At 45.9% G+C, this 12,173-nt stretch overlaps 1 protein-coding gene across 4 annotated transcripts in view; it reads right to left on the bottom strand.

The window, feature by feature from the left end:
* Positions 1-970: 970 nt before the first annotated feature.
* The window catches only part of LOC115404883 (SLAM family member 5-like), an 83,636-nt gene continuing 72,433 nt past the window's right edge, over positions 971-12,173 (bottom strand). For 2 of the 4 annotated variants that reach the window (XM_030114235.1, XM_030114234.1), the window contains exon 7: positions 971-1,658. In XM_030114235.1, the coding sequence (XP_029970095.1) occupies positions 1,164-1,658 (495 nt within the window). In that variant the 3' untranslated portion in view covers positions 971-1,163. The remainder of the gene's footprint in view (positions 1,659-12,173) is intronic. The other 2 variants (XM_030114233.1, XM_030114236.1) reach the window with 2 other exon arrangements.

The raw sequence follows: 12,173 nt of genomic DNA, 5'->3' as shown, positions 1-12,173 counted from the left end.
CCACTCCATATCTGCCAACATGGTTGTTTGCTCTCGACATTTTCATAAAGGCAAGTAAGTGAGTTTATTTTTTTTTAAGCAGTGTTACTGAAAATGTGGTTTCTCTCTGAATGAAGTCATGTTAGCCGCTAACGGTTAGCGCACCTGCAAACTAGCTTCACCCAGCTGCGAGCCAACTTCACTTGTGAAATGCAGTCAGTGGAGGAGGGCAGTGGAGAATCACTTCATGCTAAATCTGTTTATTTTATTTCTTCGTCTTAAATTTAAACTTTACGGAGGGAGTGACTTCAAAGATCAAGTCAGACCCACTGTCCAGAGGAGGACACGTAATGTCAGTTCTGTCCTCACAGACAAGGAGAGACAAACACACTCCCTGGTACACTGCAACACACATCAACACATCAGATTTGATTTCCTTTTGAGAATAAACACACAGTCATTGATTTGTTTGCTAGAATTGATCAAACTAAATGTACAATACGTCCTAGAGGAGAAAAGAGTCAACAGCTTGTCAGTCAGACGATGTTCCAGCCTGAGAAACAATCAGCACAGCAAATCCCTCTGCACCTGCCTGTATTTACAGTCCTTGTAACTCACAATCTGACCTGGCAGCATGTGTGATTAACCTTCCAGTGTGCAATGTCATGCAAGCATCCAGTGTTTACTGGCTTTCTCAATAAAACCTAACCTGTGTTTGCAGGTCAACCAGCCTATGAAATAATGGAGACTGACCCAGACTGGGCTCCATCCCTACATCTGGGACACACATCAGTCACACCGACAAATGCAGCGCACTCTGCAAGGTGGATTTATATGGGAGCAGCTAAGGAAAGTGTCACCGCAAGCACCAGAGATGGGAATCCGCTGGGATGCAGAGACTGGAGAGCTGCAGACCGAGGAGGGGACCTCGGAGCCTGGACAAAATCAACAGAATGAGGACTGACACCTGATGCTGAGGAACACAGCAGTCAGCTGCTCACAGAAGATGACACACACACAGCAGTCAGGATGCCACACAGACTGTTTTTAATATTTGTGGAAGCACGTTTTTGTATTTGACATACAATAATAAAGCTTGTCACTGACGCTTTGAGTCTTTTTGAGTTATTGCTTTTTGTTAGCACATAAGTAACTTGATAATTAGCTGTGCTCCTCATTAGTAATTACATCTTGATAATTTTGTGAAGACAAATAGTGAGTATGGGAAAAAGTACTGAAATGACAAGTGACACATTTTCCTTTTTCTGGAATGTAATGTTTTCCACACACTCAACAGCAGCAAAATAATGATAAATAAAAACACAACAGTAAGAACTACATGTATGGCAGTTAACATCAATGAAGCATGTCATTGTCACGTAATGTGTTGTGGTAAATGTGTCCGACTTTTTTTTTTTTTTTTTTTTCTTTGCATTTGCATTTGCAGTGATGAGGTCAATTTTGTGTCCCACTTCTGGTCCCACTTTTCTGATGCTGCTTGGTATCATGTCTCTGTATCTGACAACCGCCTCCAGCTTAAACAACATAGCTGCAACATGTGTGCACGTCTCTGCTGTTCCAGCCGTACATGTGCAGTGACCAGATGATCTGGCTCCTGATGCCTCCATGATGGCCCAGGCCTTCAGTGGTGGATCGTTCAGACGGTGGGAGTGCAAGACCTGTAGACAACACATTTAATTTGATTTAATTGCCGCCAACATTACCACTGTTTCTGTTTACAAAACAAGGACAGGGTGACAGGGAGAGATATGCCTGTTTGATAGTATCCACAACCCAGTGGGCCAGTCGTTGTTTTGACAGGGCCTGGCCCATGCGAGGCCCGACGTGGCAGATAAACAGCCTTTCACACTGACGGACACCCGTCGTAGCCCGTATGTACATTTCAAGTGCCCGAACTTGACACAGTGGTTCGTTTGAAGCCGGAGACCCAAAACGCGCCAGTCGGCGGGGGCGCGTAACAGTTGTAGAACCAAGCACCTTGGGGAGGAAAGAGGCATCAGGCCAGAGTGTCACCAGAGCCATCGGCATTCCACCTGCAGCCCGTGTCACCAACCGACAGCGCCTGCAGTTCCCCCACTCGTCTACCCGAGGCATTGGCGGATTTAACAAATTTGGGGCCCAAGGCAAAGGCAGGAATGGGGCCCTCTCAAATGAGAAGACAACACACACGCCATTTTGATACTCACGAGTTGCTCATCTCCACACGTCGACAACTGACCCTCCCAAACAGGTGTTGACGTCGCCGTTACACTTGCTGGTTGTTGTGGATATTGTATTTTATTTTGATTCATACTGAGTTTGAACATGATAAATACCATGAACAGTAAAGCCTCAGTTGCAACATCTGTCTCATTAAAACCATCTGCACATTGGCGTCAGTTTAGGGGGGGACAGGGGGACTCACACAAATCCTTCACATGTAGCCATTGTAACCCCGGTTATTTTTAGTAGTAATTAACATTCCAACGCTCCTGAACGTACCATCCGCTGATCGCAGAGACACACACAGACGTTCACGAGAATTAAAAAAATAAAAACAAAGTGCGGCTGCTCTAAATGTTCTCTGTTCCATTGGAACAGTTACTTGGGACCGAGTTGGTCGGGCCGAGTTGGCTTGGGGCCGGCGTGGTCAGAGACAACTTGGATTGGGGCCGTGGTGGGTTGCTGCTGCTTGCCGCTGCCGCAGTGAAGTAAGTCGTCACTTTGGGGCATTTTGAGAGCAGCTTTCTGCTTTCCTCCTTTTTCCTTCTTTTTTCAGCACCGCTGTGGTAGCTTTTTTTCATCGTCTTTTTCTTTTCTGTTCTTTTCTCTGCTCTTCTCTTGTCTTCACGCCGTTTGTTTTCGTATGTTTTGCTGCTGTCTTCCTGGATCCTCTCTGCACATGCGCAGTAAGATGGACTGATCCAATGTAGTGGAGACTGAAGGGGGCCCCCGAGACACACATAGTACAATAAGCATTCTGCTGGCATTTTAGCGACAGGATTTCAATCAAAACATAATTAATGTGTACAAATAAGCAATAACTGTATTAACCTTAAGTGTATGAGGAGTTTTATGGGGCCCCCAGGAACTTGGGGCCCTAGGCAACTGCCTAGTTTTGCCTAATGGTAAGTCCGCCCCTGACCCGAGGCCATCACTAAGAGGAACGCAGTCTACAGTGACAGCCATTTCAACCCTGCTTGACCCAGGGGCTTGAATGGCGGGGCCCGCAGGGACTCGAGCACCAAAGACAGGTCCCACGTCGGCACCCTTGGTTGACTGAGAGATGATGAGCACCCTTTAAAAAAGATGAGACCATCCTGTCACCCCCAACAGAACGGCCATTAAAACCCTAGTGCCAGCAGGAAATCGCAGCCGTATACACCTTAAGTGTAGATGGCGAGCGACCCAGGTTGAACAGCTCCTGCAAGAACTCCAATATGGATGGCATCGGGCATTGAACCGCATCCAGACCTCTGTCCTGACACCACCTGTCGAAGAACCTCCACCTGCTGGCATACAGCTGTCATGTGGATGGAGCCCGGGCATTGGCGATGGTGTGGCCTATGTCCCCACTGAACTCTGAGAATGAGACCCCCGGCCCTCCAGCAGCCACACCCATAGCTGGAGGCGGTCTGGACTGGGGTGCAGGATCCTCCCCCCGAACTGGGACAGAAGTTCCCTCCTTGATGGCAGGCGCCTCGTCGAGCTGCAGCAGAGCCTGAGTAGCAGAAGAAACCAGGTCCTCGCCGGCCAAAAAGGGGCTATCAGGATCAGTCGATGCCCCTCTTGAGAGACCCTGAGTATTGTAGGAAATATCAGGGGAAAAGGTGGGAAGGCGTATAGCAGCGTTTGGGGCCAGTCGTGCGCCAGCGCATCCAGGCCCAGAGAATCCGCGTCGTCCGTTATACTGAACCAGCGGGGACAGTGGGTGGACTCCCTGGACGCGAACAGGTCTACCTCTGCCCTGCCGAAGGTCTGCCAGACCCGGTCCACAACCTCCGGATGAAGGCGCCACTCCCCTGATAGCGGTGACTGCCGGGACAGGAAATCCGCTGATGTGTTCAACACTCCCGGAATGTGCAGTGCTCTCAGGCTGGCCAGATGTGGAGCCGCCCAAGTCAGGATTTGAGTGGCCAGCCTTGTCAAAGCCACGGACCAAGTGCCCCCCTGGTGGTTGATGTGAAAAACCACACTGGTGTTGTCGGTCCTGACCAGCACGTCGGCCTCGTAGATGAGGGAGAAACTGCTGCAGTGCCAAAAGCACAGCCCTCAATTCGAGGATATTGATGTGCTGCCCCTGTTGCCATGGCAACCATGTCCCCTGCACCATGCGCCCCTGCCATGTTGCTCCCCAACCCCGGAGAGATGCATCCGTATGAACGATCTCCCGACGGCTTGGTAGGGAACCCACAGGAACCCCTTGTGTGATGAAGCGCCTCTCCCGCCACTGCGAGAGAGACGTCAGGCACTGAGTTGACACGAGTAGCCTGCGCCTGTGGCTGTGTTGCTCGGGGCTCAGGTGTAGACTGTTCAGCCACATCTGAAGTGGACGAAGAGATAGAAGACCCAGGGGAACCACTGCAGACGCTGCCACCAGTTTGCTGAGAAGGCGGAGGTAGAGAACATACGGCGGGGCTCTGCCGCGCTGGAAGTGTGGGAGCATTTCCAAAATGTCCTGAACCCGCCGAGGTGAGGGGCATGCCATCATGGTCCGAGAATTCAGGACCATCCCCAGAAAAGTGGTCACCTGTGTGGGGACCAGGTTGCTCTTGGCCGTGTTGACACGCAAGCCGAGAGCGGCAGTGTGCTCGAGCACCGCCTGCATGTCCCGAATGGCGTCCTCACGAGACAGGGCACAGATTAGCCAATCGTCCAGGTAGGGCAAGATCGTCAAGCCCCGAGTCTGCAGGGGGGACAGAGCTGCAGCCACGCACCTGGAAAACACCCGAGGAGGCAGGGAAAGCCCGAATGGGAGGACCCTGAACTGATAGAGCCTCCCTTGAAATGCAAACCAAAGGAACCGCCAGTGTGACGGCGCAACAGGGACATGAAAGTAAGCGTCCCTCAAATCGAAATACAGGACACACCACTGCCTTTTATAAGAGAAGTTGTCTTGGCTCTCACCTTCTGCTAGAAGAAACTATCACTGGTTGCTGATTATCTTTAAATGCATCTACCTTGACTATCCAGAATACTTGAAGCAATATCTTGTTCCGTATCATACACTGTATAGGCTCCGACACACTGATCAGGTTTATTTTACAGTTCCTGGAACTAACACTGTTTATGCCATTTACAGTCATCTTCGAGGCATCTGTAACTGCTATTAGTTTCTTCATGGATGGGTCTTATTGGAGCAATATCTTACAAGTGTAGTATGGGATGATGTACGAGGGGGTACCCAAAAGAAACCGGAATTTGGTCAGAAAATAATAATAATAATGAGTTTCGACTTCTGGCCGTCACATGTGCGACAGGTAAGTCTCATGCATATCTGTGAAAAGTCCAAGCCCCCAGAGTGACACTGACGTCTGTCACGCGCTATTTATAGTAACAGAGTGCAGCTGCGCTCTGCGATTTTTCCAAAATTCTACTTGTCAGATGTTACAGTGATCTGTAAACACAGAAACCAGGTCAGCTCGACTGAGGACAGGACGGATATTCAACATGTCTACTCCCAGCTGACCGGTAGGTCTGGAAAAAGATTAATTCAGATGAAAAATATAAAGATAATAAATCTAGGAAATTACTGAATAAAATGTAATCTATCTGATAATAGGAATTGTCTGCTTGTTGCTTCCTCTCTCGTTGTATTGTAGTGTCACTCACACATCCAGTGCTTTTTCACATTGCGTCTCTGACGGCATTTCCTTCTGCCGTTTGAAGATAGTGGTGTTCTCTGCCGGTCTCTTCCTCATGGTCTCTGCTCTCATCAGTGTGCATCTCTTTCTCAAACTCAAGAAACAGAAATAAGATTTTTCTTTACCGTTCATTTGTGAAATCAACAGTGCTACAGTGGAAGAATACAGAAGTGATGAAAGGACCAAATCCAGTAATTATTTCTTTCTAACAGATAATAAGATAAGAATATGATGATAATGAAATCTAAAAATTAAAAAGAATCCAAGATAAAGTTCAAACAGTGAAAAACAAAGAATGTTACATTGAGAATAGTGTGTTTGCTTTTCTTCTGAGTGTTTGGCATTCAAGGAAAAATTCATCAAGTTTTGTGAGGTTTTTTTTTTTTTTTTGAACAAGGTTTCTTTATTAATTTGCAGTACGTCTTTAACAATTTACAATCATGTAACTGTAGTTTTTGGAAAATGCGTACAGAAATAAAAGTAGGCCAACTATATAAAATAAATGAATTAAATTAAATACAATAAAGCACCCCCCCCCCCCCCCCCCCAAACCCCATATATTAATGAACTTATCAATTGGAAGACAAAAGACAGGGAATTTAAAAAAAAATAGTGAGAGAGTAAAGCAAACTGTAGTTACAATTTTCAGAGGTCTAACTCAGAACATCAAAAGACATGAACACAGGGTACATTTCAGGCAATCCTCCAGCTTTTCTTCAGAGCTTTTCGTTGTATTCATAGACCCCCTGGGGCTATATATCCACAAAGTTATCAGGACTTAACACATTAATTTTTATTTTTTAATGTTATCTGAAAAAGTGGAAATCAGCATGAGCCACAATCACCAAACCCCCTATAAAATAAACATGCACCTCATAAGTATGTATTGCTGTACTTTGTTGACTTCAATAAAGCCTAATTAAGCCTAAAATAATGTACTGTTACTTATTTGCCATGATTTCATGGACGTCTGGTGTTTCATTAGAAAAGAATAAATAAAAAAAAAATATAAACCTTTTTATTGCTGTGGCAAATAATATCGCGAATGAGTTGAAGCGTTGGCAGAAAGAAACCAAGTGAAAAAGAACAGCAAAAAACTTAAATAACAGTATAAAAATAAATTTCACAAAGCACAGCATTTCTTTCACACTGGGACATTTTGAAAGAGACATTAGTGACAGGAGTTACAGAAAGTTCTACAATAAGAACAGCAAACCTGTAGAGCCAAGTGAAGAACTCTTCTGCATTCTACATTCAGTAATGTTGGTTGAGTTTGGAAACACTTTGACTGTTTGATGCCATTTATTTCTTTCTCTCCTCAACTCCGGCTGAGCAGAGAGACACTAAGGTGAAACCTGGCTCCACCCCATGCTTCCCCTGAACACTGCCTTCCATCCACAGTGATGGAAATCATTCCGTAAAGTCGTCAGGCCTCACTGCATCATGACAAGTCAATAAAACTCTAAATGCAGCTGTAACCTTTCACGAGATTTGAACCTGCAAACCTCCAAACAGATTCCTGTAACCTCCAGACCACCACTGGCCAAATGAAGAAGTGATACACTCCTGAGACTGGACCACGGCACGACACCAGAGGAACAGTTAAGTATTTCCTAGTTGAAATATTAAAGGACATTCATAGCAGCTTTCATTTCCATCACATTCTCAAGCCTCACCCAGGTTAAACTTTGTCCCCTTGTCCTGAAAATTAGTTTTGATTAAACTAATGTTTAATTTTATCCAAGGTTTGTGGAGGTTTTATGTTTCAGTCACAGAGACCCTGACGGTTAGATTTGCAAGTTGTTGTTAAACTTGTGTTCTTATTGGACGAAGCCTCATATCATCTGTTTCTATAACAGATCCCATTGCATAACTACAGCATGAAACGTCTGCAGAAAAATGTCGGAAAAAAAAGAGAAACTCATTTACACATTTACGAAAAAATAACACGCAGTTCTAAAATAATTGTGTAAAAAAATAAAGTTGACAAAATATTTTTAGAAGACATTTGTTTATATGACAATATTTCACTCCATTTTTCTTTTTTTTACATTTATTAAAACCAGGCCAAAATGTAACCATCATGCTGCCTTTGTGTTGAAATAAATTAAAACTTAAACAACATATTATGAATGTTCAAAACTTGATGTTTCAATTTTTACACTGTGCATTTTTTTTTTCTTATTTTCAAATAATATACATATAACAACAGTCATTTTTTTTCATTACACAAAATAATCCCCTCTCCCTCCCCTCTCCCCTGGCTCCAAACAAGAACAGAAAACAGAAAAAAAAAAAAAAAAAAACAGAAAAAATAAAAACAGACAGGGTCAACAAATTTTGATAGCTCCAACCTTCAGTTATATATCAAAATAGTATTTTTTCAAATTCAACAAAGGGTTTCTAGGTAACAGAGAATTTCGGTTGTGATGGCAGTAACCTGTATCTAAGCTTTTCTAAAGATAGGAAAGGAAACACAGTGCATTTTTTATCAGATAAGATATAGGAAAGTTCCAAAACACTGTTTCTGTTACTGTGAGAACAGTGAAGCAGCATACCTGTCTGCGGCGGGGGGGTGGGGGGGTGGGGGCGGCAGTTGTGGGTGGCGGGGGGTTCTGGATGTGGGGTTCGGTGTTCCCTTGCCTTCCGGGGGTGTCTCCCACAGGATGTGACAGTTGGATGACGCGGGAATGTGAGTGTGTTTGGGGTAGGATGGACTGTGTGTGTGTGTGTGTGTGTGTGCGTGTGTGTGTGTGTGTGTGCGTGTGCGTGTGCGTGCGCGTGCTTGTTAGCGTGTGCGTGAGAGGGTGTGAGTGTGTTGGAATGTGAGTGTGTGTGTGTGTGCGTTTGGTTTAGGGATGAGTGGTTGTGTGTGTGCGTGTGTGCATGTGTGTGTGTCAGTATGAGTGAGTGGGTATGAGTGTTGGGTTGGGGCGGGGGGGAGTGAGGCGGGAGAGGACAGGGGGTGGGAGGGGTGGGCCGGGCGGGGGACGGGCGGGGGGGTGGGTTCCGGGTGGGGGTGGTGGGGTGGGGGGGTGGGGGGGGGGGGGGGGGGGGGGTGGTGGGTGGTGGGGGGGGGGGTGATGCCCTGGATCTCGGGGTGCGTGGCCGGAGCGCTGGGGGGTGTACTGGCCCGGGGTGGGTAGCCGCCCGTGTGGGCTGGTTCTCCCGGGTGGGTCATAGCCCTTCGCCTGGGTGGGGGGTTGGCTCCTGGGCTCTTGGGCCTTGGGCTCTCGGCCCTGCCCGCCCCGGGCGTCCGGCGCCCGGGGTGGACCGGCTCCTGCCGGTCGTGGCTCCGCGGGGCCCGGGCCCCGGGACTGCCGGGGTCCCCGGCCGGGGCTTTCCTCTGCCCCGTTTCTGGACTGGAGCGTGGGCGTCTGCCTGGGGGGGCGGCTTGGATCCGGGCTCTGTGATGTCCGCCGGCTGTCTGGGCTCTGAGGGCCTCTCTGGCCTGCTTCTGGCCTTCTCAGAGGTCAGAGGTCATATATGCATGATCACTATCACCATCACTGTCACCATCATATTCACATGATCACGTTGATCTTTAATCACTCTTTACATACTGGGTTACCTTGTCTTCTTGTGGTGGTTAGACTAATGGTGATCTGTAGCAGACCTCTCTTGATGCACGCCCCTAGTTTACTACTAGTTACGACTAGCTATATTCAAAAAAAAAAAAAAAAAAAAAAAAAAAAAAAAAAATACGGTTTGTGGTGTCCTTGCATTTCCCTCCTCCCCTACACCTCCTTTTATTTTTGTGGCCTGGTCTGTTCACTAATATGGTTTGGAAAAAAAGGGGGAAAAAAAAAAAAAAAAAAAAAATGTATATATGGTTCTGTAATTTTCTGTGTTGGTTGTCGGCTCTGTTTTGGTGTTGTCTAGATTGGGGGTTTGGGATTGTTCTAGGTTGCGTGTGGTGCGTCGACAACACTGTTTTGTATTGTGACTTTGTACATAGGTTGTGCCCCCCCCCCCCCCCCGCCCTTCCGTTCTCCCTCTCTTTATCTTTCTCTCTTTCTGTCCCTGCTCTCTGAGCGTTTCCGTCCCGGTCCTGTCCGGTAGCCATGCCGGATGCCAGCTTTAAATAAAGGCAGCAGCAGGAGGAGACTCAGTCTCATCCTGCTGCTAATATTAAAATCTGTTCGGATAGTAAAAGGCTACAATCATACAATATTGCACGCCCCAGCTACCGAACAGGACAAGGGTAAAAAAAAAAAAAAAAAAAAAAAAAAAAAAAAAAAAAAAAGAAAGAACAGTGAAGCAGAAGTGGTTTTAAACTTCTCTTACGTTCCGAAAAGCTCACACAAGCTTCACCTCCCTCAATGTCCAACTTCACTTTTTTATGATCTAAGTAAGTAGTATTTAAGTTAGATACAGGAAGAGAAACAACTGAAATGTAGAAGTTTCCTTATATGAACTCTTGCACAGTTAAAAAAAAACAACAAAAAAAAACATCAATACTTCCCAGTAGTAGGGATGAGCGAGTACACTACTATCTGTATCTGTATCTGTTTACCCATCCAAATGATCTGTATCCGTATCTGTACTCGGGGGGGCGTGGCCTAAACCGGAAGTGGGCGTGGTTTAACCGGAAATCGGGTGGGGGCAGAAATTGGTGCATTATTTTAAGTCTGAAATTGATACGGATTGCTCAGAAGTTGCTATATTTGTTCTTTATTTGAAAACTATTTACAGAACAGTCTCAATGTACAAGTTTTTTTTTGTCAGAACATGAACATTTTTAAAGTTATTTAAATAATTATTTATTCACACAACAGCCTCAGAATAAAGATTTGAATATTTTTCGTCACAACAGTAAAGGAACTATTTACAGAACAAGTATTTTTATTGAGAAAGAACATTAATATTTTTAAGTGTATGAATGAATTTACATAATAGCTTCTCTATAATTGTTGTCTGGACGCCAGCCGAAGTCCAAGGAAAGGAACAGGCTTTTCTGGGTTGGGACTGCCTCCCCCCACGGTCCCCACCAGAATCTCCCTGGTGTCCCGGAAAATCTCTGATCCCCCCTGCTGAGCTTCCTGGTCCTGTCCGCGGCTGCAGCGCCGATCGTAGTGGACCTCGGTCCAGTTATCATCTCTCTCCCACAGCTCACACCCTCCCGGTGGAGCACAAGCCCAAATTATTATGAAAAAGAAGAGAAAAAAGGAAAGAAAAAAAACGCGAGTAAAAACTAAACTTAAACACCCCCCCCCCCCAAAAAAAAAAAGAAAAAAAAAAAAACCCGAGCGTGCACATTCGCGCTTTAAAAGGTTTTCCTCAGGCACAATGCGCGCAACAAAGAAATTTAATAACGAATTTTTAATTTACCAGCACTGATTGGCTTCTCTCACAAGGATCCTGTCGTCTTGGTGGAGCACGGAGCAGAATGAAGGACCAATGAGGATCTCCCATCAGCACGAGTACGAATAATGACGGACAATGCTCGGGCTGTACTCAGATTTGGAAAAAATGCATTATCCATAACAAGTACTCGTTTAAAACGAGTATTCGGCTCACCCCTACCCAGTAGATACAGAAGTTTTGCAAATGACTGCGGAACCAGGGAGGGGGTGATGGGGACGAATGTCCTGGCCGATCTGAAGCCAAGCAGCGAGTTGTTGTTAGACTTCTGTCCTTCACTTGCATCATCCAAAACAAACATCCTGCTTGAACACAGGGATGCTCGTGAGTGTTCATGGGAGCAGAGCTGCTTTGGTCTCAAGTCAAACATCGACTGTGTCGTCGTTTCACCTGATCTGAGCTGTGCTCAGCGAGGAAGGACATCCTCTAACCTCATCCTCAGGTGGAAGGAAGATTTTCAAAATGTCTTGAACCCAGGGGACAGGAGGCAAGGACAAGCTCCTGAGTCTCCTGCAAGATCAGAGGGGGGAGGGGCCCACCTGGAGGGGGTGGTCCACCCACTCCTCCAGCTGCCAAACCCCCACTGCCCTGCAAATCATCAACTGTGGTGCATTAAAACTGAACATGAGGTGTCCACATGGGGTTAGTGTGGGTTGATGCAGGAGGCGAGGCAAGTGTGGGTCCAGCCAGCCTGACCAGGAAGCCACAGGACAGGGAAGTGGAGCCAACAGTCCTTCAGTACAGTCCACAACAGAGTGGAAGGCCCAAAGGCATCCGGGAAGAGGACTGACTGGCAACCCTCAACTCATAAAATATATCATTATTTTATATTATATTATCTTATATTATCTTATATTATATTATATTATATTATATTATATTATATTATATTATATTATATCATATTATGTTATATTATATTATATTATTCACACTTATTGAGTTGAACATAGCTTGATCAAAAAA

This window comes from Salarias fasciatus, chromosome 18, assembly GCF_902148845.1.
Source record: "Salarias fasciatus chromosome 18, fSalaFa1.1, whole genome shotgun sequence".
NCBI lineage: Eukaryota > Metazoa > Chordata > Actinopteri > Blenniiformes > Blenniidae > Salarias > Salarias fasciatus.
Note: the sequence above shows the minus strand (reverse complement) of the source record. Positions and strands in the feature narration are given on the sequence as shown.